This window comes from Phaenicophaeus curvirostris, chromosome 12 (genome assembly GCF_032191515.1).
Source record: "Phaenicophaeus curvirostris isolate KB17595 chromosome 12, BPBGC_Pcur_1.0, whole genome shotgun sequence".
Classification (NCBI taxonomy): Eukaryota; Metazoa; Chordata; class Aves; order Cuculiformes; family Cuculidae; genus Phaenicophaeus; species Phaenicophaeus curvirostris.
Window position 1 is genome coordinate 6,476,034 of NC_091403.1, and position 27,590 is coordinate 6,503,623.

At 41.1% G+C, this 27,590-nt stretch overlaps 2 protein-coding genes across 2 annotated transcripts in view; one reads left to right on the forward strand and one right to left on the reverse strand.

The window, feature by feature from the left end:
* The window catches only part of HOMER2 (homer scaffold protein 2), a 324,814-nt gene that overhangs the window by 22,004 nt on the left and 275,220 nt on the right, over nt 1-27,590 (reverse strand). The window lies entirely within an intron of this gene.
* On the forward strand, nt 9,420-21,729 carry GATM (glycine amidinotransferase). The gene is made up of 9 exons (XM_069866828.1): nt 9,420-9,515; nt 11,294-11,512; nt 14,837-15,032; nt 15,756-15,946; nt 17,234-17,371; nt 17,651-17,815; nt 19,109-19,172; nt 19,285-19,401; nt 21,369-21,729. The coding sequence occupies exons 1-9, from the start codon at nt 9,447-9,449 to the stop codon at nt 21,479-21,481; spliced, it is 1,272 nt and encodes a 423-aa protein (XP_069722929.1). The 5' UTR covers nt 9,420-9,446; the 3' UTR covers nt 21,482-21,729.

Consider the following 27,590-nt stretch of genomic DNA (forward strand, 5'->3'; position numbering starts at 1 on the left):
CACTTTCTGCTTTATTAGCCCTGGCAATGGGCAGGTTCTAACTGGTAGGCGAGAACGATTTTGACAAAATATGCTGCCCTCACTCAGTGGTAAAAAATATACCTCTATTTGCACCATTTTTTTTCCCTAATACCTTGACTTAAACCATCTAGACTGCTGTGAGGATGTGTGCGTAGGCAATGTCAACATCAATTCTGAACTGTGCAAAAAGAAGGGTGTATGTAACATCTGTGAGAGATTTTGCTGTATTAGGACAATTCTAAAGCTCCGTTGAGTTTAAACACGGTAGCCCCACCGTTCGTTCTATCCATGATAATTAGTTACAGTGCACAACAGGATTTATGCAACCATGGGCCAGAGCAGTTGCCCTTTGTAAACCCTTGTGGCCTTTCTCAGCATTACCTAAGGTCTGTAAATCACAAATGCACAAGGAAAGAGAGCAGGAATAATACTTCACCCTTTCTTCTATAAGAAGAGCTAAGCAGCATTATAGAAGAGAGGGCCTCTGCATAGCAAACAAACTGATTGCTACAAGAGGCCAGTGATTTTATGTATTTTTTTTTAATAATAATTTAAAAAACCGGGGGGGGGAGAAAAATTTCTCGAGGGCAGTGTTAAATTCCAAGATATTGAGGCAGGTAGCATGGTGATTGCTAGGAGATTGTTCTGGGAAAGAATCACGCCGTTCCTGTTTTGCCTTCATAATCTGAAGGAAAAATGACAGCAATATATAAATTTGAATTTCAGGCTAACCTTTCTCTTTTTATTATTTCCGTTATTTCTCCTATAAGCAAACCCTTCCTCCTAAGCCTCTTTAGAAAACATACTAACATATTTTCCTTTAGACATTAGAATCTGTTTTATTAGTAGAAAATACAGTTCATGAAATGTATTTGCTACTTTCCTCTTTGCTAAGTTTCCATGTTCTGCTCTCTTATTTGCTTTTTTTTCCTTCTTACCTCTATTTTCAGTTCTTTATAGGGGGCTTATTGCTACAGTGCTCACTTGCACTATCCACAGAGCAGGAAAGGAAGGGAAAATTAAAGAAAAGCTCAACTTGTCGCATGCTCTAGAGCTCCTCAGATTTGGGAAAGAGGCTTCTACTCATCAGGTTCAGGTACTCGAGGCTTTGCAGGGTTTGCCAGCAGACAGGGATATCTTGTTTTGAACCACGAGATGTCACCAGAGGGTAAAAAGTAACTGGGTGTTTGTGTTAAACTGGGATTCAAGCTGACTGTACTGCTCAGTGGAAGGTACAGGACAGGGAGCGTGGGAAAGCCCAGCACTCCTTGAGCTGGTAAAACATAGGATGCTCCAGGCTGCAGCATTTGCTGTGCAGACAGCATCCTCTCTTTTGTTTTCTACTTTTTTAGGCTGTCGTGGGAAACCACACTGGAATGGTACAAGGCAGCACGCTCCACTCAAGCTAGCTCACGTTGACAATAAACAGGCTACAAACCAAAACGTACCTAATCATTAATGAATGGCAGAGGGATGGGATTCAGCAAGAATGACTTGTGGCTTCACTGAACCTGTGTAACAGGTCAGCTGGGTTTGTTTTTTCTCTTCTTTGTTTCACCTGACTCTTCCCACCGAAAGCCCCAACTGAATATTTTTCAAGACTGCTAAGTCTTCAACCTTCAGTTTCCGGTTTCAAATACCTCTCTATCCAATTTCCAATTCACAGCTACTACAGTTGTTACTAAAAGTTTATTTGCAGTATTATCACAGTGTTTTAGTAAGGTTGCAACCAGATGAGACAGGTTGACCTGATCTAATTAATTGGTGCAAAAATGCCTTGGACAGAGGGGTGATTCTGTTTCCCTCTACTCCTGATGTGGCCTCCCAACTCCACTGCTTCCCTTTTACCAGCTCTGCTGCTCTTCTGACACTTCAGTGATGAATTCAGCTCACTAAGCCAGCAGAAAGCTGTATTTTGCTGGGTGAGTTCTCTGCTGACTCACTGATAGAACTGGCTCATCAGGGAGTGATATTAGTACCAATATTAGGAGGAATGCAAAGGAAGGAATGAGGAGATAATAAGCAACTGTCTGATATGCCTTGCCTACATGCTACATTTCAAATTCCCCTTCTGTACCGTTCCCACTGGGAAAGGGGTGTAAAGCGTCTATTTACTAGGCAAAATAATTTTTGTAGATGCAAGAACCAAGCTCATATTCTATGGAGAGATAAATCACTGAACCCACTTATGGCAGAGTTCAAGCCATTCCATTTTTGTCCTCCCTGTCTGGCAGAGGTTCAGGAAATGAAGGTCAATGAAATACATGCTCTGGCACCACTTAAACTGTGCTAACATCAGCAGTTTATTGGTATTTTTCCAGATCTTTTCCCCACTTCAGAGGGATGATGCTTGCAAATTTGCAGTGCATCAGGATTTCTAGCAGGTCAGTTAGGTCAGCTGGCGTGCTGGTTCAACCTGCAGCTGATTTGACATCTCGGTTCACTGAAATACTTTGCAATCGCCAACCTCCAAAAAAGTCGTCTTCAAAGTGAGTAAACCACTCCTGTGACCCCGGAATTTCCAAGAAAGTTTTGCCTAATGGATTACGCAGTTCCCTCCAAAAAGCAAGAAATCTAGATGTTACAGGGTATATTTACTTGGCTGCACTTTGTCACAAGCTCTTTTACGTTCCTTTATGTTAATGAAATTGCTTTTAAAAGACAAAAAAGGTGCAGGCTGGCTGTGAATAAACATACCATGATGCATTAGACAAAACCATATAGATAGTCCTGATTTGTATGCCACACATACAAGTATCTCACAGTGTAGACACACCGGACGTCTGCTACACTCCACATAAGATGAGAGGAGTGTTAGTAGAGCAGCATGAAATGACATTACTATTAATATGTATGCAATTAATAACTGTGGGTCTTAGCTACTCCATCCTGTATATCATGACTTAGTAGTTTAGCCCACTGGTTAGAAACATGTATGTTATCTTGTGAAGTGACTTGGTCTTCAAAAGCCTCTAGTAGCTCTATTTGGAGCAGAAAGTGAAAGAAGGAAAGGGAACCTTTCCTCTGTTCTATTTGTGAGATCTAAAATCTTTTAATGAAACTTTGCCATTTCAAAAAATTGGTATTTTGCAACTAAGAACTTTTTTTGCTAGAAAATTACCCACCAAATCTCCTTACAATACTGTATTTCCAGGCTATGGAAGTTAAAAATCTTAAACTACTTCATACTGCATGGTGAGCTTCGACTTAGCTCTCTGAGTACTTCTGACTGGATAATGAAATTTTAGGTGAAGCTGTCTGAATCTCAGGGCACCTCATCTTCTATTGCAGAGGTGCTAGAAGCAACTGGTATGATATTCTAGGAACAGAATTGTAATGTTCCACAGCAACATGTGAGAGATTCTTGGTGTTGGATGGTAACTAGATTCTTGGCGCTGAGCCCACCCTCATTCTCCTTGGAGGAGCATGGTTGGGATTCACCAGAACAGATGTGCTCTTCAAGATCAGGGAGGGGAGCTGTCAAAGCTCAGGAATCATCTCATCTCCTAATACAGAAACTCCGAAGGCAGCCTCGCTCAATTGTCTTTCATGGAGCTGAGGAAATGTTTCCAACCCATAAATAGGTTTTGAATTCTGTTAGTTAATTACGGATTCATAGCCAAACTCATCCCAGATCTATGCCAGCAGAAATTAGTTCAGAGTTCAGAGTGTTAGGTGAGTACAGGCATCCCAGTCATTGCAAGCAAGCTACTTGCTCTCTTCTTTCTGCTGAGGGCTTGTTATCTGTCAAGAACTGAAGTGGCCAAGGGAAAATGAAGCAGTAAGGATTAAGCAGAAAGCTTAGCTTAGCCTTGACCTCAGGAGAATTTAAAATTACTCTTTTCCACCAAATTTTGACTTTCCAATCTTCTACCATTTGTGATGGAATTGTAAATGATATCCATGTGCCCAAATCCAATGTTGTTTTTTAACCGCTAACTTTAGGCTCGAACCAGATTCAGCATAAAGTTCAGAATGAATTAATGAAGTCCTCTGAAGAAGACACTCAAACCAAACCTTTCTTGTATAATTTATTACTATCCTATCATAAGGGCAAACTTATAGTCGGCAAAATTTTCAGAGGCATTACAGTATAGCCAACATTCATATTGCTGCCAACAAAAGCATTAAGGGATGGAATGTGCTTATCGAAGAAACGTGTTTTCTTAGAAAACGGGAGGGGAGGGAGAGGCTTTATTTTCACAGACTTATTTACCAGCCAGTAGCAAACTGAGCAGACATGATGTGCCATCTGGTTTAGTCTAAGGGTACCCCAACCGCTTTCACACAAATAAACTGCATGCATATGTAGAAAATAGTAACTGAATAATTGCTGGTCTGTCAAAGGGAATATTTAAAAGCTCAAGAAACTGCACAGAGCAACTCAGAGTCTATGGCTTATTCCTCTTATCTTCAAGGCATTCTGTGGTACAGTGTAGAAAGGAGAAGAACAGGAAAGCTGTGTTTTGTAGCATTCTCCCTAAATTAAATAGAGGTCTGCTAACTTTGGTGCATTGGGCTGTCCTCTCCTGGAAGCTTGGGATGGATAAAAGGCTCTTGGAGAGCCAAGGCTTCCTGTGTCTTCCAAGAAAGAAAACTGGATGCAGTTGTTATTTCAGGGGCACAGTAAGGTTATATTAATGATTTCTATAACTATTCTTCAAGAAAGATGTGAAGCAGTTTTCAAATTTTAAATGCTAGCATACAACAGGCTATGTTGCAAGACTGTATGTTTGAGGTTGAAGAGATTTCAAACGTCCTAGAGCCACGGGGTTCACTTGGCAGCCCTGAGGGAAAGTATTGTCACAGCACTGACCCTAGAAAATGTTGGCAGATCATGTTACTGTACACACGGTACACATGCAAATACTGGTCTGAATGAAATCTATCCCACCAAGTGATGTGCCTTTTGCTGCATGAACCTTGTGCATTTTTCAGTAGTCAGCACTGCACTGTCTCTGGAGATGACAGAGTATAAAATGTCATGGATTATGATCACCAAATCCTTTGCCTTCATGGAACTTTCTTCAGCTCTGTCACCTTTCTATAATAGAAACATGACATCTAAAATTAAAACAGATATTGATATGTATGTTGGTACTCATGTTTACGTGCACATATAGTGTAGCTAGTCAGAATGTGAATTTCTGTAGGCTATGTTAGGAGAAGAAATTAATTATTATATCAATCATTTCTATGATGTTATGTGATTTATGAGTAGCCAGAAGGACAATGCAAAGCCTTGAAATCAGGTGGGTTTAGTCGACAAGGACTATTTTATTTGCTCAAATTTCCAAACATTATTTTTTGCTACTTTTAAGCCAAAAGTTTTGTCTAACAATAATCTCACCAGAGCTGTCACTGTGTTTGCTTTTTCAATTGCAACTTCTATCTCCTCCTGGCCAGTGTCCTGCCCTTCATTATATGCACATCTACTCTCTGTACTATTTCCTTTCCTCGGTTACTGAGCCTTGTCTTGGGTGAGGATATATAACTGTTTCTCTACATCCTTCTAGTATTCCAGCTACATGGCTCCCCAAAAAGGAGTTAAATGATTTACTTAATAATTTAATTCCTTAATTATCAGACACGCTTAAAATTTAGTGCAACACACACTGATACGTTCTTTTGAATTACGTATGTTGAAAAATGTTCTGTTTGTATATGGGATTTGATTGTATTTTGCTGAAATTTTAAAGACATCTTAACAGAATGACATGAAGAACAATGTTTGCATAAATAAAATAATACACAAAGACTTGAATAATACCAGTGTGCTAACAATATAACAACATTTTCATCTGTTGCTACGGAAGTTTCACACAGAAAGCATCTGCATAAGTAATCTGCTTTCATACAGGAGATTTTGTTTGGTTGGTTGGTTTTTAATCTTTTGATTTCTTAAAGATGTGGAAGATTTTCATCTCACTTCCTAAGGACATAAGGTTATACGATCATGGGTTGCGTATGTGCATATATGTCTGTGTCTGTTCTCTCCTTTCCCTCCCTGTAACTTGAACCTGTTGCCTGCTTCCAGACAAATTTGAGAAAGGGTCATAGGTCTCAATGGTATTAAGTTCCAACAAGTTTCGTGATAATAGCTAGCTGGATAGGAATAAAAATACACCTTAACTGCTCCAACTAGCAGAAAGGCTGCAGAGCTATGAGATCACTGTGTATCCTTCCTTGTAAGGGAGATTCCTTAGAAATTCTGATCTCTGATTATGGTAAATACCATCCAGTTCACAATTATGACTTATGATTTACCACAGAAATTGCGCAAAATGAGAGGAAATCAGTTTTATTTAGTCCTTGTATTCACAGGAGCAAGTGCTTCGCTCTGTAGTCAAAACTCCATTGTAGCAGATTGCAATCAGTCTGATGCAGAATTTGGCACCTCGGCATGTCGCGTAGTGAAGATACCCTGACAAGGAAGAACAGAAAGTCTTCCAAGAAGTACTCAGAATTGGCATTTGGGGAAAACCACAGGATCTGTCCCTCAGTAACAATAAAGCATGAAATAGGCAGAAGCCATGTAGAGATTGTCAGGCAGTTTAAAGATTAAATGGATTATGTAGTTATCAGAATAAGATGGTTTTATATAAGCTTGCAAGGCACCTTATATAATTGAAAAATTACGGATAGAATATTACAAAAAAATGCATAGAGCTCCATTAAAAAAAATCAACAACTTGCTAGTTAATCTTCATAGGGCAGATCTCAGCAAGAGTGATGTGAAGCCCCTGTTCCTGTTTCAAGTAAATATTCCATACTGAGGTGAGGTGTGCGATGGGAGAAAATAGCTTTACCAGATCAGCACATAATTTTGAAAATAACTGGCGAGCTTTTGGGTAGGAGCTGAGCTTTCAATGTATTATAATAATTCTAGCAATTGTGTAAAATTAATTATGTGATCCTTATAATAGGATCCAAAAAGCTTAGGACTTCTTAGTCAACCGCATGTTAAATAACTTCCTTGTATTTGAATGAATGGCTTCATTTACATTTGAATAATCAATACTGGTGGTGCACTCCATGATTTATGTCACTGTTACAATGTCCATTGGTATATCAAGCCCTTCTTGTAGAGGAGGCAGAAGATATAAAGAGCTACTTAGTGTATTAAAAGCAAAAGGACCCTCATTTTGATGCAAAGGAGGGATCTGGGAGGAACGACACTTCCACACACCACAAATGTTAAGTGTATGAAGTCTGTATTGGCTGTTAAGGAATAAAAAAGATGTAAGCAGAGAAATAGAAGTAGGTGATTGCTTTAAGGAGACAAATGAGATTTTTTTCAAGTAACCCAAAAGATGGTGAAGTGATGAAGACGCATAGGGACACCACTAGAGTGCATTCTAGGTGGTCAGTGCATTGATAGCGTTGCAGGTATCAAAGCTGATGTGAGGGCAATCTCGGGGTCAAATGACTGGCACTCAGTGAAGGCTGCAAGGAAAATGCTATTTACCATGAGCAAGGGTTTCAAGGTCAGATGATAGATGGCCAGTTAGGAAGAGGAAAAAAAACTTCTGCTTTGATTGTACTTAAATGAAGATTGGCTTATGTCCAGGAGGAACTACCCCTAAGAAAGGAAGAAACAGACCTTTGAGATACGGGAAAAAAACATTTTCACTGACAAAAATGTGAGCAGAAAACATGCAGTTGAGCAGAAAAATAAAGAAAATGGCAGAGCATTCAGCAAAAGCACATTGTAATGATGGCAAGAACAATTTTAGGGACCCTATAAAGTATCAAACATATGTAGTAAGTAGGAAAAGAAGTATTGCACAGAGTCATAAAAACTGTGTAAACTGAGTTGATAAAGAATGATACAAAGGTCCAAAACTAGCTGATAAGTCAAAAAGGACATAAAAAGAAGCAAGACCTTTGGATTTAGCCACAAGCCAATCATTAATTTTTTAGAAGGTCAATGTGAGTAGAGTGACTTACCAAAATTAACTTAATCAAATAACAAGCATTTCAGCAGAACTAAAATAAACTTACAGTTTTTTTTTTAATTAAATAGATGATGAAAATAGGTAACTGGGAATTAAGCAGCATCAAGGAAATTCATTTTTGAAACAAAGAAAAAAATCCTTGTATCCTTTCTGATACAAGAATGGTGTTTGAGGCAATCGTGTTATAAATGAGTCCTAACAGAGTGAGCTATGAAAAAGTTCTGCAGTGATATGAAACAGGGCGAAGTGTGCCTAATATCCTGCCAATTAAAATAATTAACTTTTCTCTGATAAGTATGTAAATTCAGGAATGGAGCACTCAACACTGTCCTATGTCTTCTGGGGAGGTTTTTACCTGTGCCAAAAAGGCAAAAACGCTGAATGATTAACTACCCAGTAGAATAAAACTTGCTTACTCGTATATCTAAGGCAGGGTAAACTGCAGCTGATTTACCACATTCTAAGACCACAGCTTATGTTTTAATACGTTACTGCTAGTGATGTTGACCTAGAGCAGCGACGCTGGAGATTGTGTCTCTCCACAGCCGTGCCCCTCCGTGCTAGATCTGTGCAACGAAGCGTAGGCTGGAGGAGTGTTTTTACGACTTTAAATAATTTGGGCAAACCTAATTTTTGCTGTCGTAGAATCATAGAATAGTTTAGGTGGGAAGATCCTTAGGGATCATCTAGTTCCAACCCCCCTGCCACGGGCAAGGGACATCCCACTAGGGCAGGGACATCCCACTATGTCTGCTTTTTATTTTTGTAAGGCAAAAATCAAATTATTTAGAAGTAAACTTGTGTGCAAAGTTGAGAAAACGCAGAATAACGTATCAGGACAAAGGGAGATGGACGGAGGATGAGTGGAGCTGGTAGCAAACACGGTTATCGCCGTAAACTGCAGTTCTGTTGAGACAGAAGTGGTTTTGAAGGCTTTATAATGGAGAGATTTGGCAAAGGAAAATAATTGAAGGCCTGCTGGGAACCGACCATTCTAGATTTCCATTTTAAATGCCTTTTCTTCACATCACGATACGCATTTTGAGGTTTTGAAGTTAAGGGTTTGGGATCTTCTCCAAACACCCCTTCAGTCATTACGGAATGAAAATTTTTTTAGCTGAATCGGGTTGTCATCTGAAGATCTGAATCCTTAACATGTGAATTACTGGAACTTTTCGGTAAAATCGGATTTCTTTGGGCTGCTGCGGGGTTAGTGAGGCACACGCGTAAAAGCAGCCGAACGACGCGCTTCAGGGACCCTCGTCGGAGAAGAATTTTCAACCCGAGCGGCAACCCGCGCCATCAAATCGCTCCTGAGGAGCCGTTTGTGTAAACGAACGCCGGGGAGGTTGAAAGCGGTCGGGTTGAAAGCTCCGGGCCTGCCCCCCTCGCGGTCCCGGCGGGGCGGGCCGGGGCGGGGGGACCCGCCATAAAGGCGGCGGCGGGGCCGGGGTCGGGGTGGCCGCCATGTTGCGAGTTCGCTGCCTGCGCGGGGGCAGCCGCGGGGCCGAGGCGGCGCATTACCTGGGCTCAGGGGTGGGTGCCGGGGGTGCGGGGGGTGCGGGGTTGGGGGTGCTCTGAGGGGGGGATGCGGGGGATATCGGGGTTGAGGATGCTCCATGGAGAGGATGCTCTGTGGGGAAGGTGTAGGGGTGCTCTGAGGGGAGGATGCTGCGTGGGGAGGATGCAGGGGGCTTGGGGTTGAGGGTGCTCTGAGGGGAGGATGCCGGGGACATGGGGGTTGAGGGTGCTCCATGGGGAGGATGCTCTGTGGGGAAGGTGTAGGGGTGCTGAGGTGGAGGATACTCCATGGGGAGGGTGTCCCATGGGGAGGATGCTGGGTGTTTGGGGTGAAGAATGCTCTGTCAGGAGGATGCGGGGTGCTTGGAGTTGAGGGTGCTCTGTGGGGTGGATGCTGGGGATATTGGGGTAGAGGATGCTCCATAGGGAGGATGCTCTGTGGGGAAGGTGTAGGGGTGCTCTGAGGGGAGGATGCTGCGTGGGGAGGATGCAGGGGGCTTGGGGTTGAGGGTGCTCTGAGGGGAGGATGCAGGGGTGCTGAGGTGGAGGATACTCCATGGGGAGGGTGCCCCATGGGGAGGATGCGGGGTGTTTGGGGTGGAGAATGCTCTGTCAGGAGGATGCGGGGTGCTTGGAGCTGAGGGTGCTCTGTGGGGTAGATGCTGGGGATGTTGGGGTAGAGGATGCTCCAAGGTAGAGGATGCTCCAAGGGGAGGATGCTCTGACGTGGGGATGCGGGGTGTTTGGGGCAGGGAATGCACCGTGGGGAGGCTGCCAGAGGCCTGGGGTTGAGGATGCCCCGTGGGGAGGATGCGGGGTGTTTGGGGTGGAAGGTGCTCCATGGGGAGGATGCTCTGTTCGGAAGGTGTAGGGATGCTGGGGGCTGAGAATGCTCTGTTGGGAGGATGCAGGGTGGAGGGTGCTCTGTGGTGAGGATGTGGGGGATATCAGGGTTGAAGATGCTCCATGGGGAAGGTGCAGGGTGTTTTAGGTGGAGGATGCTCTGTGGGGAGGATGCTGGGCATTGAGGGTGAAGAAAACGCTGTCAGGAGGATGCGGGGGATATAGGGTAAAGGATGCTCCGTGGGGAGGATGTGGGGTGTTTGGGGTGAAGAATGCTCTGTCAGGAGGATGCGGGGGATATTGGGGTGAAGGATGCTTTGTCGGAAGGAGGTGGGGAAATCAGGGTTGACGATGCTCTGTGGGGAGGATGCAGGGTGTGCTGGGTGGAGGATGCTCCGTGGGGAAGATGTAGCAGTGCTGGGGTTGAGTATGCTCCGTGGGGAGGATTCAGGGGTGCTGGGGGTTGAAGGTGCTCCGTGGGGAAGCTGCCAGGGGGCTCGGGGTTGAGGATGCTTCATGGTGAGGATGCTCCGTCAGGAAGATGCAGGCGTGCTTAATGTTGAGGATGCTCTGTTGTGAGGATGCAGACGTGTGGGTGCCTTGAGGGGTGAGGATGCTCCATGTGCAGTGAACAGGCACAGTATGGCCACAGGCTTCCCTCATTGAGGCTCACCCATGTGTTCTTCCAGTTCAGTGACTTGAGTCGCCACTGTCAGTACTGTGCTTCTGTATCGTTAGCCTTCTAAACTGAGTGTTTTTTAAGTGTCTTTAAAGTATCTAGTAGGCTGTGAATAAATTAGAATGGTTAAAACAAATAGTGTTATTTCTGTTAATGCTCCAAATAATGTACGTTGCTTTGAGATTACAGGGCAAGGCACCTTTGGCCTGAACCGTTGCTTTTTGCCCTTTTGTAAGGGAAACATAATTTTCGTTCTTATTTTTATTTTAAGCTTGGAAGAGTCTTTACAGGATGGGTGCAGCGATCTTTCCAGAGCACCCAGGCAGCTACAGCCTCCCGGAACACCTGTGCTGCTGATGACAACAAGGCTACTAGCCCTGTGCCTAAGGACTGTCCTGTTTGCTCATACAATGAATGGGATCCACTGGAAGAGGTCATTGTGGGAAGAGCTGAAAATGCTTGTGTCCCACCTTTTTCTGTGGAGGTTAAGGTAAACAATAAGAAAACAGCCTGAAATAGGAAATAACGTGGGTTTTATAGCCAGAGCGGTACTATGGCTAGAACTCCCTGTCCCTCTAAGCAGCAATACTAGTGTTAATGTGTATCACATGCTTTGTGCCAAGTATGAATGAGGGTCATTGCTTATAAAACCTACAGTTTAAAACTAGCCAATTTGAGTTTTATAATGAGGCTTTGGACTTCAGAAAGAAACGGAAGAAAGAAACACGTCTGAAATTATAAGTGTTTGGTAAATACTCGCTTTGAGGTACTTCTAAGTTCTGTTCTAAAATCATATGCATGTTTATTAAACAGATATTTAAGTGCATGAAATATATCTGCATTCAGCACTCTTTTGTACTTTGGGACATGGTTTTGGAATACAAAAGTCTTTTTGCGGCAGGGTGGGAATGATGTGCTTGGCATTAGGAGGAGGAAGGAAGGAATTGAATAGGGAGTCCTGCATATCTCAGGAATATCAATGAGCTGACACTTTATTGCATATCCTTTTGGGAGCCTGAAATGGGCTGTGTAGCTTTTTCAGAGGTAAATTCACCTTTGGGAAACATGGAAAATATTAACTAAGTGGTTAATGACTACATTTACCAGGAAGATGTCATTTTTTGAATTAGTGCGTTGGTCAAAAATCTCACAGTCTGGGTGTATTCTTCTGCATCAGCTTCCATGTACTAAGTTTAATAACTGTCATTACTAGCTTTAGGGTACATCTCTAGCATTAGCATTGATCATGTTAATTATTTTACACAACAAATATTTATAATATATAGGGAGTAATTCTGCTGTTTCTTAAAGACAATGTTTTCCTTACTCTTTCTTTCTGAAAAGAGTTTTTCTTAAATGCTGCTATAGTTTCTCAGGAACTCTCAGACAGAAGGTGCATTGATGAAATTGTTTAAAGCTCTTTTCTGTGTCCCATCCATGGTACTTTTTGAACAGTCTGAAATGAGTGGTATGTATGTTATCAAGGGGTTGTGAAATCTCAGTCAATTAAATAGATGTCCCAGTCATACCCTTTTCCCAGTTATTCAGAAGGTAGGGAATACGAGCGGTGTTATGGTGTTGCAACACAGGTGTCATTTCTCAGGTTTGAAAAAGAGCAGTACAGGAGGACACCTGGTGAAGCAGGGAGCTGCACCTCTTAGGATATTCAAATACATCATGGGTGGCGCTGAAAATAACTAGCTTTACTCCTTGGGGCAAATATGTCTCATTATCAGAACAGGCTTCCATGGGAATGCTAGGCACTTCATATGATTGGCATGTGACTTCTGAACAGCTGGCAAGTCTGAGGTGGTCATATTACCCAAGACCTCACTTAGAGAAAAAGAATAAATTCCTTCAGGAAGGACAGGAAGAAACTTCAGTACTGGGGGAGAAAGGTGGCTGTGTGAAGACCGTTGCCTGGGCTCTCTATGTAATTGTTAAGGATGCCTAAAAGGTTGAATTTTCTTTTTTCTCTTTGTAGCATGAGGTCACATATCTAGAAATAGTAGAGAATAGAGTACGTAGCACGGACTGTTAAAGATGAGGGATGCCTTCAGATGAATGGCCTTGCCTGCTTAGGGCTCACTGACAGTACTAGCACAAAAGGAACATAATTCTGTTGTGTTTGCCCGTAGCATTGCTTTCTGGAAGGTAGTCAGGACTGCAGTGTCAGGTGATAACCTCATGTCTGGAAGGACAGGTTCTCCTGCATCTGATTGCAGTTCCTCATGCTGCCTGAACGAGCAGGACCCTGTTTGTGAGAAGGAAGGTCTGACTGCTTGCTCACCTGTTCCTGACCCCTTCTGCTGTCGTTCCAGAAGGGCTCCATATACACTTGTTCCTCTTGTCATGTTGGTGTTAGCAGAGACCCATCAAAACTGCTGGTTTCACAGCTTGTAAATCTGAATGAAGTACTTTCAAAGATAGACTGAGCTGAGCAGCACAATTTGTTTTGACTGTATGCCTTAATTCTCTTAACCATGAGAACGAAGACATGATTTTGAATTAGTTTTTAAGACTATCACAGGATTTCAGGAGCAGAGGATTTAGGCCTGTAAATGTTGTACTTGCTTTAATCAGCCCCAACAGGTGAATTTAGTATCTCTTGAGTTGTCTTGACTGCTGCTGTACCTGAAGTATGGCCCCTTCTAGCCAACAAGGCGTGTTACATGACCTTGGGATGGCTTTAGAATTCTTGATGTCACCACTGTGACAGTACTGAAGTGAGATTTTAACAAGATGGCTACAGATGTATGCATTTTGGAGATGAGCTCAAAGTTTTTCTTCATTTAAAAGCATGCCTGCTAGCCTTATGAAGTAGCAGAGTCCATTTTGTGTTTGGTGTGTTTGTACAGGTCTGGTGTAATGAGGACCAAATCTTTCATGGCCACTTGGCAACACTACCCACAAAATGCTAACTGAAGTGTTGTGTATTCTCACCTTTCATCTGTGATTTAATAAATAAGGAGACTTTATGTAGGGCTGTTCTTAAAGAGGGGAAGAGAGTTCTAGAAACAATTATTACACTATTTATAATAGTATTTCCATCAGTTGAAACAAGTAATATAACCTACTGGTCTACCTGCATCGAGAAACACGAGGAAATGAAATATCCTGAAAATCCCATCTAAAAGTCAGACTAGTAAGTGGGAATTAAATGCGTGCTTACTTCTCTGCATTCTACAATGGCTTTCACTTCTTTCCTACTCTTCCTTGGAGGACTTTTTTTCTTGGGCATCATGCCACATGTACAGTCTGAAGCTATCTGCTAGCCCAGTGAGCCTGCTTAGCACGTACAGCTGAAACTAACTGTTATCCTGTTTATTTGAGAAGTCACTAGCTGTTCACAACTGGTCTAACACCTGCATTTGCATAAAAGTGACTGGACGCATGCATGTCATAAAACACCTGAGTGAAACCTTGCCAATGGTGTGTATAAATAGAGGTAGCAAAGAAAAGAAAGACAGCAGAGTGCTACCAGGGCAGGGATTCTCAAACAGGAATAATTGAGCATTTATCTGAAGCATTGATGCTTCTCCGTACCTTTTTTTATTTTTTTCCTCCTCTTCCACTCCCATATTTTAATAGAATCAGCAGGACATTAACAAATCTCAGCAACTCTTCAAAAGTTTGCAGGAATGAAATTTAAGGCACACTATGACATGTTATGACCCTAACACACACAAAAAAATGGGACGTCAGTGAAAGAAGAACTAGCTTTGAACATTAAGAGTTGTTTTATGCATCTATTTCACTGGTATCAAAATAACCGATGCTTATTCTTTGTCACTCACCTGTCCTTTTGCTTTAGGCCAACACATACGAAAAGTATTGGGGATTTTATCAGAAATTCGGAGGCCAGAGTTTCCCCAAAGACCATTTAAAAAAAGCTATTGCTGAAATAGAAGAGATGTGCAATATTTTGAAAAAAGAAGGTGTAATTGTCAAGAGGCCTGATCCAATTGACTGGTCTGTGAAGTATAAAACACCTGATTTTGAGTCTACAGGTAAATGTTCTTCCATTGTTGAAGGCCTTATCAGTTCAGCTCTTCTCTGAGACATTTTGGATGTCATCTAGTCTACCTTCTTGCTTGGAGCAGGATTATTGACGGTACTAGATGAGTTTAGTGATGGCTTTGGTTGTTTGCAGCAAAAACACAATGGCTCATAACCAGCTTTGCATCAAACACAGTCTCCAGGCTTCTCTCATGTCAAATGTGTTGAATTGTTATAGTGGAATTCAAATTCATTAGGGAATGGATAATATTAATGCGAAGTCTACAGGGACCGCTTCCTGCACTAGTTCTGCGTTCCATCAAATTCCTCTTCAGCGCTATTGCTTTTTAAAAGGATAGTGCAGAAATAAATGAGGTCTACTTGGAAAACTTGCTGCCTATTGCCACCTTTTAAAGTCGTCTCAGTAATTCATAAGCATTTATCTAATTAATTTCCATTAACCAAATTCTGATCGTGGGTGGCTTTCATCTAGCTGTGAACTCATAACAGCAAGACTTTGTAGCAGAAGTTGCATGCAATTTGAACAAAAAATATCCCTTACTGAAGAATGTAAGGACCTCAGGTCACGCGCTGGTTTCCTGTCTCTGCTAAAGGCACGTTTTGCCATTCTTTTAGGTCGAAGTAATTGTTAAAAGGAAGGTGAAAACTGAATAAGCCGAAAGAGCTGAGAAAAGCACGTTTGTCTTACAGGTTAATGGCCTTTTGCCTTTCAGGTCTGTACGCTGCCATGCCGAGAGACATCCTGTTGGTGGTGGGAAATGAAATTATTGAAGCACCTATGGCTTGGCGTGCTCGGTTCTTTGAGTACAGAGCGTACAGGCGAATAATCAAAGAGTATTTCAACAGTGGTGCTAAGTGGACAACTGCCCCCAAACCCACAATGGCAGATGAACTCTACGATCAGGTATTGATCTCATTTTGCTTCAGAACTTCAGTTCTGGTTGTAGAGAATTTTGCTGATAGTTTCAGCCTGCTATCTAGGTTTCAGAAAATTGCAGTGTGTGTGTGTGGACACAAAAAAGACTCCGGAAATATGTATTTTTCTAGTGTATGCAAATATTCTTTAGCTTTTCCAGCTGAAACAGTGCGTGTGCCGATAGGGAATAAGAAACAGGAAGTTGTGTCTATTGAAATCAAGTCTGCTTTGAATTGTTTTGATTACTGGCTGCAACATAGCATTACTAAAAAGGAAGGAATGCTAGAAAGACATCACAAAGTCAACTTTTAAAAAATTAAGGTTCCTTGAGAGTGTCCATATGTGTATCAGGAAAGTGGGGAAGAACATGTATTTTGTCACAGAAGAAAACCTCTTGTAATCCTTGTTTTGCATGATGATTAGTATTTTGAAAGTTATGTAACAGAAACAATGGGGAGTCTAAATTGTGAGTATTTACCTGTCAAATATTTAAGTGAATGTTTTCTTAATTTTTTTCTTTTGTAATAATTCTGACCTGGGATATTTTTGCGGTTTCCTATAGGCCCCCAAATGCATTAGGACCTTGGTAAGACCATCTCCAATAAGTTTAGTAAAACTGGTAGTAGAATGATTAGAATTTTCTAGGAACAGTATCTTCTTATCAATGATGTAAAGAAAAGTACCATATAGTCATTTGTCAGCATTAAAAAACTTCCAGGACCTGTTCTAAAGCACAGAAATCACTTATGCAGTAGTTTTTGTTTGTGCTGTTTTTTTTTACACTGCATTTGTTCTTAATTGCCTTGTTCCACTCTAAAGTCTATTTAAATTCTTGAAGATCTGCCTTTAGTTTGAAGTACTGCTCCATTCTAAAATGTCAAAAAAGTAGGGAGTCCGCCTTTGTTAGGAAATAGATTGCATGCCAGCATTTCTCTCACTGTGCAGGGATTTGTTGGACTGATAGATAAAGTCCACTGGTAACGAATACTTTTGATCCAGAAGCCAGAACATTGTAAAGACAATGGCTCTGAAGAGCAGTTAACTTCTTGGTATGGCTATTGTCTCTTATCACCTATTCTTGAATGAATTAAGACCTTTTACTTAAACTTCCACATTTATGCGTTCATTTTTTAATCTAGTAACAAGGAAACAAAGCCACCTCCAAGGAGCATACTGGCTATCAATATAAATGTATTTTCTTTAGCTGCAGACAGTTTGAAAGCTTTCCCTTACCACCTCCAACCTTAAATTGTTATTCTTTTCTCCTGTAACTAGGATTATCCAATCCGTTCTGTTGAAGACAGGCATGAACTGGCTGCTCAGGGAAAATTTGTAACTACTGAATTTGAGCCGTGCTTTGATGCTGCTGACTTTATTAGAGCTGGAAGAGATATCTTTGTACAAAGGAGCCAGGTAAAAAAAAAGGTTTATTTCAACAGTTATGGTATTTGTCTTAATGATTGATGCCTGCATTTGTCTTTCCTGAACAGCATTAAAATAATAGTGTTGACAGAAGAAGTTGCTATTTGTAGAATGTCTGAGCCATAGGATGAGTGTCTCTTGCAGCCAAGAGGTTAGCTAAAGACACAGACTTCTATTTTTTTTTTTTTTTTGCTTTGAATATTTAAGTAAAACCTTAGGTAAACTAAGCTTGGATGCAATTTAGCTTAGTGAAACTTGTCCTGTTTACAGGTTACAAATTACATGGGCATTGAGTGGATGAGGCGACATCTTGCACCAGACTATAGAGTGCATATAATATCCTTTAAGGATCCAAACCCTATGCACATTGATGCCACTTTTAATATCATTGGACCTGGTCTCGTGCTTTCTAACCCAGACCGTCCCTGCCATCAGGTAAGAATGTCACAGAGGGGAATGTTTTCTGTGCTTAATGACTTCGCTGGATTAGGTCCCCGCTGAATAATTGCTAATCCACAAGTTTATTTTGTATACACTTGAATAATATTAAATTATTGAATTTAAATAGCACTCATATGATTGTTTGGGAACTTAAAGTTCTACAGCCAAGATGCAAATACATCTATCTGTATCAGCTTTACAATGACCGTCGTTCTCCCCCCCTTTGTCTGCTACTGTTCTTTGTGCTTATTATGAGACTGGGTGGATGTGTTGAGTGTTTCTTCGTATGCACATACTTTAAGTGTGATGGAAGTTATCTGTTTTGATTTACTGCCTCTTGTAATATCCACTGTGAGAACATATAAATTTTTATTAAAACAGTGATAGTCTTCCTCTCCTTTTTCCCTCCTCTGTTTTACATAATCTTACTTGCAAGATGAGGCTCTTGGTCTCCTTGTGTTAAACCTGTACACTGGGACTTTTTTCATAGAAAACTGCTGTCTGTGTAGGCAGAAGAAATAAACGCAGCCTTCTTTCATAAAAACTGGTTTGGTGGTCCTGAATGACCAGGAAAAGGGGGAGGTGAGGTTGAAAGGGGGCTTTTCTTTAAAGTCCTGGCAGGCCAGGGTGATGATTGATTTCTTGGATTCGGAGCTCCACCATGTGGTAACGTGAATAAAGAGCTCTTCCAAGTATCCAGACAATGAAGTTGAAAAGTCAATTATCCTTAGCCAAATTACCCTCCTGTTATTTTTAACTTAATTATGTAGTTCTTAGACACAAATTATCCCCTAGGATGCCTTTATTTTGTTCCCTTTGTTAAATAAACTGCATATTAAGTTTCTTATGAAGCATGATGCAAACATAATTTTATGTGGTTTTTTTATTTCTATAAATGCCAGTGTAATTCATATCAATGGCTTTTGCAGTCAGAATAAATAATACCAAAAACAATTTAATATTTTTGTGCTGTTACTAATAACTTTCCTTCACAGGTTCTAAACTGCATGTGTTACCTTTTGTCTTTAGCATATCTTAGTATACCTAGCATATATAAAACCACTAGAAACCAATGCTAGTGGTATGCAATGATTGAAAAGGCTTTCAAAAAATGCTTGTGTGAAAACTGGGTTTGTAGATGGAACACGAATGAGGGCAAGAGTAGTGGACAGAGGGAAAGGGATGTCACGTGTATTGAAGTAGCCTGAGAAAATGTTGCATGGGTTGGAGGACGTAATATGATACTTTAAGAACTCTGTTTAGAACCTAATGAAATTGCTCTTTCAGATTGAGCTCTTCAAGAAAGCAGGCTGGACCGTGATTCGCCCCCCACTGCCACTCATCCCAGATGGTATGTTCTTTCTTTTCTAAGAATTCCAAGAGTATTCTTAAGGAATTAATATGGGGCAACATTTGGTACCAAATCTGCAATTACTGTAGAACGTTCATTCTCGTGTGTTTAGATCACCCGCTGTGGATGTCTTCTAAATGGCTCTCCATGAATGTCCTAATGCTGGATGAGAAACGTGTGATGGTAGATGCCAATGAGACATCAATTCAGAAGATGTTCGAAAATCTGGGTACGTTCTAGCATATTTCAACATATACTTAAGATTGTCTTGATACCAGCTCTGCATAACTCCAGGGTTAATGGGAGTTTCACTTAAGTAGTTAGAGCAGCCAGCACTGGAAAAGGTACTCAAACAATTGGATTAGCAAGTAATAATCATTCAGTGATTTCTCTCCTGAGTATTTCAGTCATATGAATATGGGCTTTATACAGCTTGTGCCCCTTACACCTTGCAGGAAATAAAGGCAGTTAAAATTAGCAATTAAAATTACTACTAGCATGCTTTTGCATGAGCTTCTTTAACGTAAAACTGTCTTTTCAATCTGGAGGTCAAAATCTTCTTGGAAAGGTTGAGTGTGCATATTGCTGAGTGATGTAGAACTGGCTATCCCTCTGCCAAAATGCATTCAAATTTTTCTAGTTTCAAACTCATTGTACTTTAAACTGTCAAATTAAGACCACATAACCCATGTATTTCTGCTCATTTGTGGAGAATCTCAGTCCTGTGAGGTGTAACCTCATGAGAGGGTGGAATTATTTTAGATATGCAGTGGCAGAAGAACTGTATTTGCATATAAAATCTTGAAGTCTTATGCAGAACTAACTCCAAAGACAAATGATATAGACTTAATCTGAACTCATGTAGTTAATCCAGCTCTTTCTATCACACTGAAGGGTGTAGGTAGATCTGCTTGTAACTCATCATTGCTTAGTAGGAGGGCAGCCAGATGTCAGCTGGTGGTAGGACCAAGCAATATTCATAGAATCATAGAATAACCAGGTTGGAAGAGACCCACCGGATCATTGAGTCCAACCAGGATAAGTAATTGCTGATGCAAAAATTGACAAGGTAGGAAGAAGACTGGTGGGTAGATGAGAATTCAAGGGAAGTGAGGGGTCATTGTATTGTAGAGTTGATAGATAGTACTCTCAGAGTAGAAGACGACTCCTTTAAAGGGAGAGAAATGATGGGAAGAAGAGAATGATCCAAAAGTGGAACAGAGCAACTGTGAACCTAGAAGGAGGGTTGGTGCCATGGATGTGAGTGCACTTACAAAAGCTTTCCTCAAATCTGAGACAGATTTTAGGTGAGAACCAAGTAATCTAATGCTTTAATCTGCTTTTAAAGACTGGCTGTTCAGCCTTAGTGAATCAATTAGCTTTTCAATCTTGGGTTGTTTTAATTCGCTGCCTGACCGAGAAGCTAAGGATTTTTAAGGATTTGTGTAATGCTTGAAAGTAATTAAAAACTGAGGCAATTAATGCTAATCCTGACATATATTTCATACTTGAACTTCACTCTGTATGAGTTTTAAATAAACTCCTGTAGTCAGCAAGTTCCTAGGACTGAGATGAGTCTACTTGGAACAAAACTATTGCTGACCTAGATGATAGATTCTACTGAGCCACTTCTGAGCTCCTGAAAGTCCCAAGAAGCAAAAAGGCAAGCTTTATAACAGAAAAGTCTTCTGATCCTAGTCTATCTGTCAGGACTTTGTATAAGCTGAGCCAGAGCTGAAACATCAAAGCTGAAAATTGGGAGGAAGCTTAACCTAGGTAGATAGTGTAAAAGCCTCTTTCCCCTTTCAGAGAAAAAGTGACTCAGAGCTCTGCTTTGAACACTTATTTTCTTGAAAGGCACTTGAAAGGGCACAGTCAATGTCTGAACCATAAATGCTCACACAGATTTATGTAAATGTGCCCTGGTCATATATTGTAGCAGAATTTCATGTAATTCTTCACGTACTACAAAAACTGTATATTCCTGAGGGTATTGCTGGAATAAAAAAGCCAGTGATGTTCGTAGCTTGTTCTCTGCCTAGAATTTGGGAAAGTAAATTCTTAACAAATGAGTAGGAAATACTTTCCGTACTTGCATCTAGCCGTATGATCTGATAAAGCATTATCTAATGTTCTGAGCAAAGCTTACCACATGAATTTGAGATTTTTAAAGTATCCAATGTATGTTTCTTGCAGGCATTTCTACAATTAAAGTGAATATTCGCCATGCCAATTCACTGGGAGGTGGTTTCCATTGCTGGACATGCGATATCCGCCGCCGTGGTACCCTGCAATCTTATTTTGACTAGTTATGAGCCAGGCAGGCAGCAGTGGTTCAGCTTCTAAAATAAGTGTAGGAAATTAACCAACTAATTTCATTTTTGTTAAAATGACTGCATGAGCTCTAGTGTTTGATCAGGGTGTCCTTGCAGCGGTCTGGTAAATGATTTATTCTTACATACTCTTCACTTGCAGCAGTATAATTGAAACTGCTTCCATCAGCAATACAGATTTTCTGTCTGGCTTTTTGAAAGACATTTATTCACATTGGCTTTGAACGTAACGACTTGACGAGATAGGTAAAGGGTCTTGCTGGAATAGGTTGGCCACTAATATTGGACATCTACCTCTGTCTAGTTACCCTATCAAATAGGCAGCTTGAAATGTAAACTTTTCTTATTCCTTTTAATTAGTCTGTTGTTCTAATATGTTCATGTTTAATGAAGTTAAAATAGATGCGACTGTATGGGTCTCTTACAGAATGAAGTAATTTTATAATGTTTTTCATGTTGAGCCATACAGGTATCTACAGAGAATTTCCAGTATGATCTAACTTTTAGAACATGTTCACTTCCTTACCGTGTCCTTCTATATTTTCTTCTGATGCATTTGTCATGCATCTGAATACCTTTTTATATTGCTTTTTGTATTGCTGAATAGGTTTTTATTTAACTTTTAAGTGTACAAATGATAGCTAATATTTTGCTTGTACAGGTTTCACTTGGAATTGTTTACATAACTTAAAAAAAAAAAACACAAAACCAAAAAAACCCCACCCATAACCCCCCCTCTGCCCCTAAACCTATGACGTCTTACAACCCCTTCTTCCTCCAGCTGTAGTAGATACAGAAAGATGTATCAAACATGCCAGATGCTGTAAAGGAGTTTGAGTATTCATTACTGAATATGTACTTCTTATGCTAATAAAGTTTTTTGCATTCTCAATCTGTTGCTTGTCTGAAAATAAGTAAGCATGAAACATCTGGATGGGTACATGTTTGTGGAGTACAGATAGAAACACAAAATACACACAGATTTTATTTTTCTATAAAGCATGTGACAGCTTGGGCCCTTGTATAAGGCAGGAAATCCTTGTACTATGTTGTCCATGTAGTAAGTTTCTGCTTCTGTTTTGCACACAAGTGTAAGAGTAATACATGTTTCTTAGCAAGTGTGGAGGAATCTACTAAGTCAGACGATGCAGTGCACCTTGATGGAGAAGGTCTGGCAGAATCAGATGTCAGGCTCACAGGCGTGATGGTGTTTGACCACCTCTGTTCCAGGCTGCAGTTTGTACGTAAATAAAAGAAATTGAATATGGATTGGGCTTGAATTCTCCATAACTTGTTTTTTACTGGCTGAGAAGGCAGAAGATACTTGCTATTGCTTGGCAGAAAGTCAGCTTCAGCTTTCAAAACAGACAGCACCATCAAAAAGAAGCAGCAGACTCACTGACCTGACTGGGAGGCCTAAAACACTGCATCAGATAGAGTCATAAGGAAAGGTGATAAATCAGTGTCCCAATCTACAGAGAGTTGTTCAGGGTGGGCCCAACTCACCTGCAGGGAATTAGCAAACCACTCCCAGGGTAGGTGAGTTAACTCCCCCTGGGGAGTTAAGATTTTCCTTCCATTCTGTTCCTGTAACTTGGCTGTGGTGAGCTCACTGGTTATGAGGTGCCAAATGTATTTACGTAGATGCCTGTTATAAAGATTCTTCATGTCTGTTTTGTAGATAAGATAGAATTCTTGAAGGACCAGCACTAAACCAGAGAGGATGTGGAAAGAAGACAAATTCTGAGGTAGGGATAGCTGCCTGCTGCGTATCTGTAGTTCATGGTTGGAGAAGCTCAAGTGCTGATAGGTTACAAAGTAGGGGGAGGAAGGTTATGGTTTTTTTTCCCTACTTAGTGGGAAGTTTCTGCTGTCTATCTGAAAATACTCTCTTTTGGCTCTATTTTTTTGCTTCCATATGATTAATAACCCAAACTGCAAAGCTTGGTGGACAGTTCTGTAAGTGCTGTGTTAACGCTTAAGAAGTATAGGCTGATGTTTATGTGCCTCCATATAAAATTAGTCTTAGTCTTTTAGATAAAAAAATAGGGTGCTATGGAAAATAAGTTTTTCTCTGTTTGCTTCTGCAGTACTAGGCAAATCAGATTGTTGGACTCACAGATATTTCTGCTAGTCAGAGAGCAGAATTCCTTGTTCTAGCCTCCCATACTGGTCAAGACTCTTTATCCCTGCTAGGGAGAGAACTCGGTGTGTTCAGCTCTGCTGAAACTGTTAAGTTGCCCCTCAGCCTCTGGCATTTATCACTTCCCAAGAGGGTCTGCTTCTGCTTTCCTTCTGCTATAACGTTCTCAGAGCTTAATTAAGCAGGGAGGAAATAGCTCTATGAGAATGAATGATGTCCCAAACCAGTGGTTCATTCATTAGTTTATGGCAAATTGTCATGAGTTAATGAAGTCAGATATATGAATGAGAAATAGAATCTTCCAGTTTCTTGCTGCTATGCAGTTCTCATAAGCTTGATAGTGTGATGAATTGGGCAGCCCCACAAAATATAGACTAGCAAATTCAATGCATACTTGATAGCAGTTTACACCATCTCCCTGCTGCCTCTGTGTCTTGAGGGACAGGAATGGGAGAGAAGCTATTTGGCTGAAACCCAGACAGGATGCGATCACGGAGGTGATTCCAGCTGGCAGGGAGAAGCAGGAGGTGGAGCTGGTAGAGGACACTAAGGTAACTCTCTCAGGTACGCTGGTCTATCCATTATCTATGTGAATGATAGTTTAGGGACCTGGTAGATTTAACTGTGCTTCTGTGGGTTCCCATGTAGAAAAAGGTGTAGAAATACTATTACTACTACTACCACCATTACATTTTGTGTTTCTTTGTTGGCATCCCTTGGTGGTGTTTCCTGATGTATAATATACCTGTCCTGCTGCGTTAGAGCAGAGCTATGGTAAAGTAGGAATTGGTTTTGTTTTTTTTCTTTTTTGAGGTCCACTTCTTGCCTCCTAGGGAGTTTTTGATATTTGCCTCCTCTGCCTGGGGTGTCAGGTGCTGAAGTGACAATTCCAGTGTGACTAGAACTGTGGCCTTGCCACATTTGAGGCACTTGGAGGAAGGCAGATTCTGAGAACTGCATGTGAGGCACTCAGATTTATTAGACCGAAATAATAAAAGGTACGTAAAAGTAGACAGAAGCACCTTAAGGGATTTAATGCTCCCACATCATAGTATGGCCGAAACAGTAAAATGGACATGATGATCTCTTGCCGTACCCTTGCTACAGCTCTGACCACCAGTAGCTGGCTCTGAGCATGGCTGGGCTCAGCTGCAGGCCTTTCACCATTGCCTGGTCCTTCTTTCTGTCTGATTTAGAAGGATCTTGCATCCATGCTTCCCAGCATCATGCAGAGCAGTGTGAGGGGATGAGCTGTTAAGGTTTTGGGTGGGGGGCTGTGTACAGCACTTGCAGCAATGTTAATTCCTCCTGGGCTTTCCCTGCAGCTGCAGGGATTAAAGTGGAGAAAGGATTGTCATTGTGGCTTGGCTGCCCTGCAGCTGCTCCGTGACTTCAGGAGAGCAGTAAACGTTTCTTTAAAGTCTTACCTAACCTCCCTTTTCTGAAGTAGGATATCTCACCCACCCTGTTTTACATACTCAATCTTGCCTCCGTCCTTTTATGTTCATCACTATAGTGAATGAATGTTTAGCTGGTTTGTGGACCTGGGCTTGTGACAGACAGCAGTTACATTTGGGGTTGCATCTCTACATGATTTGAAATCTGTGGGAGTAGTCTCCCCTGTTTTCCACTGAGCAATAGTAATAAGAAAATTCTCTGCCTTTGCACTGCTCTTTATTTCCATCATCTGGCAGATGTGCTGTGCTGTAGGTGCTGTTAACACAGCACAAGGCTCCTAAATATTTGCAGCTCTTTATTCAAACGTTTGTTAGTACTGATGGATGTTTTCTTAGTCATCTATGTCTCCTTTTGTCCACAAGATGGTGTTGATATTCTGCCCTTATTGTGAGCTGTGTCTAATGAAATCTTCATTGAGGGTCCCTAACGAGAGCTCACCATTAGATGAGCTGTAGCACTGCCCATGCAAGACCCTCAAATGCCAGGCACGCGTTTACCGAGGAAACCTTACCACTGTGAAATAAGGGAGGTACAGGAAAGGGAATCCCTTGTTAAAACCCCTTCCCAAACCCACAGTTTTTGTTCATTCACATCGTTCCTGTTGACATTTTGATCAAAATGAGTGAAAACACCTCAAAGTGTTTTTCACCTGTAAGTATAACTTATTTGATCATACGTAAAGTGCTACTTCTCAGCATCAAAACATACATATTTGTTAATATATACGTGAAAGGAATTGCTGTGGAGTACAAGGACACAGGCATCTCTTTCAGGGCTGGCTGCGTTGTTTAGGCTTGAACAGGGGGTCAGAAATGACATTAGGGCCAAATTAGGATTGATCTCTGCCCTTTGAAACATCCCTCGCATAGGCTGAGTACCATAAAAAATGCATTGACATAGCCATTCATTTTAAAAATGTGGCCCCAAAGTCATACATTTATAGACCATTCCCCATTGTTTCATTGTTTTAAATCCTGCACTGGGGTTCAGTTATGCCTCCCTCCCCACAGGCAATTAAAATCAAATGTTGGTATTTTGCTGAGCTGCAACACAGGTGAGATTTCTGTGGGTGATGTGGTTTATCTCAGCGGTTCCTGTCCCCTCAGATTACTGTTCAGAATATTTCCTTCTGTTAATGAAAACATACTGCTAACACTTTGAAATATTAAATGTGCTTGGACGAACCAGGAATTAAGAGGAACTGGAAGTGATTCACATTACCCTGAAGAAATTTCAAGCCATTAGGACAAAATACAATTTAAGTATCTACAGAAGCAGCAATTGTTTGTGAATTGCAACATTATTTCTTCTGCAATATGTAATCTCGTCTTGCTAGTACATCAGTGATGCGCTTTTGAACAGCGAATTTAAATGCAAACACGATCTGTCCTCTTTACTCTTTTCCTGTTATTACTTCTGAGCCACCAAGGCACTGAAATAACTGTTTTAGGTCACCTGCTTGATGTTCGTAGGGATGCTGGGTAGAGCTAGGCTCTAGCTACCTGTAATACTGAACTTATTCAAAGTGATCCCAGACTTATCAAACTTATTCAGTGATCAAACTTATTCAGTGATCCCAGCTGTGTTACGCAGTTCATGTAACAATTATACCCTAATTATTATTTTTTTCTGTAGTTGACAAGTGAGCAGTATGATGGCTGCTGTGTGTGACACCCATGTAGAATAGGAAGTAATTACAATCTTTTAAAAATATTGTTAAAAATACCATTACTTAACACTTTATGATGTCACTATTTTAAATAAATGCTTTATATAAAAAAAATATTTTATTTACTACAGGTTTTTCCTCTCATGGGGAATAAATAGTCATTATATTTCTTCAGTATGGTAGTAGCAACGGCAACTTTTTCTGGGTGTGTGGGCTTGCTGTTCCCACGTCGTGAATTTTGAAGACTGAGGAAATGTATACATCTGCCCCTCCTTGCTGGGCAAGAAAGTCTAAAGCGAATTTCCCTGGTCTTGTGGTGGGCTGGATTTCTCTTGCAATGACTGACTTCCTATGTTGCAAGGTGTTTGTGGTGCCATGGGGAGTTCCTGAAAAGAAGGGTGAAATGTGGGTGGCTGTCTTGATTTGAATCAAAGTAAGGAGAAACCCCGTTCTTCTGCAAAGCAAAGGCCTGCTGAAAGAGTCCCCTGCGGCACTTCGTTCAATGTACTTGCCAATACTTTGTTTTCAAAGGACTGGTCTCTCTAGCTCCTTCGACCCAACCCTTCTCACAAAGTCCCATTCCTTGGGAGAACCCAAGGGCTGTCAGGAGGAAGATAAATATAGTCACAAAAGGAGAAAATAATGAATTGCAAATACTGAGTTACTTGGCCATGGTGAAAGAGAAAATCAGATGAGACATGAAGAAAAATAATCTATATGCATAGTTTATACTCAACCATACTGCTGTTCTCTTTTCTCTATATCCAGTAACGTGTGGTACGTGGGACACTGGCCAAGAAGGCGGAAGGCGATTG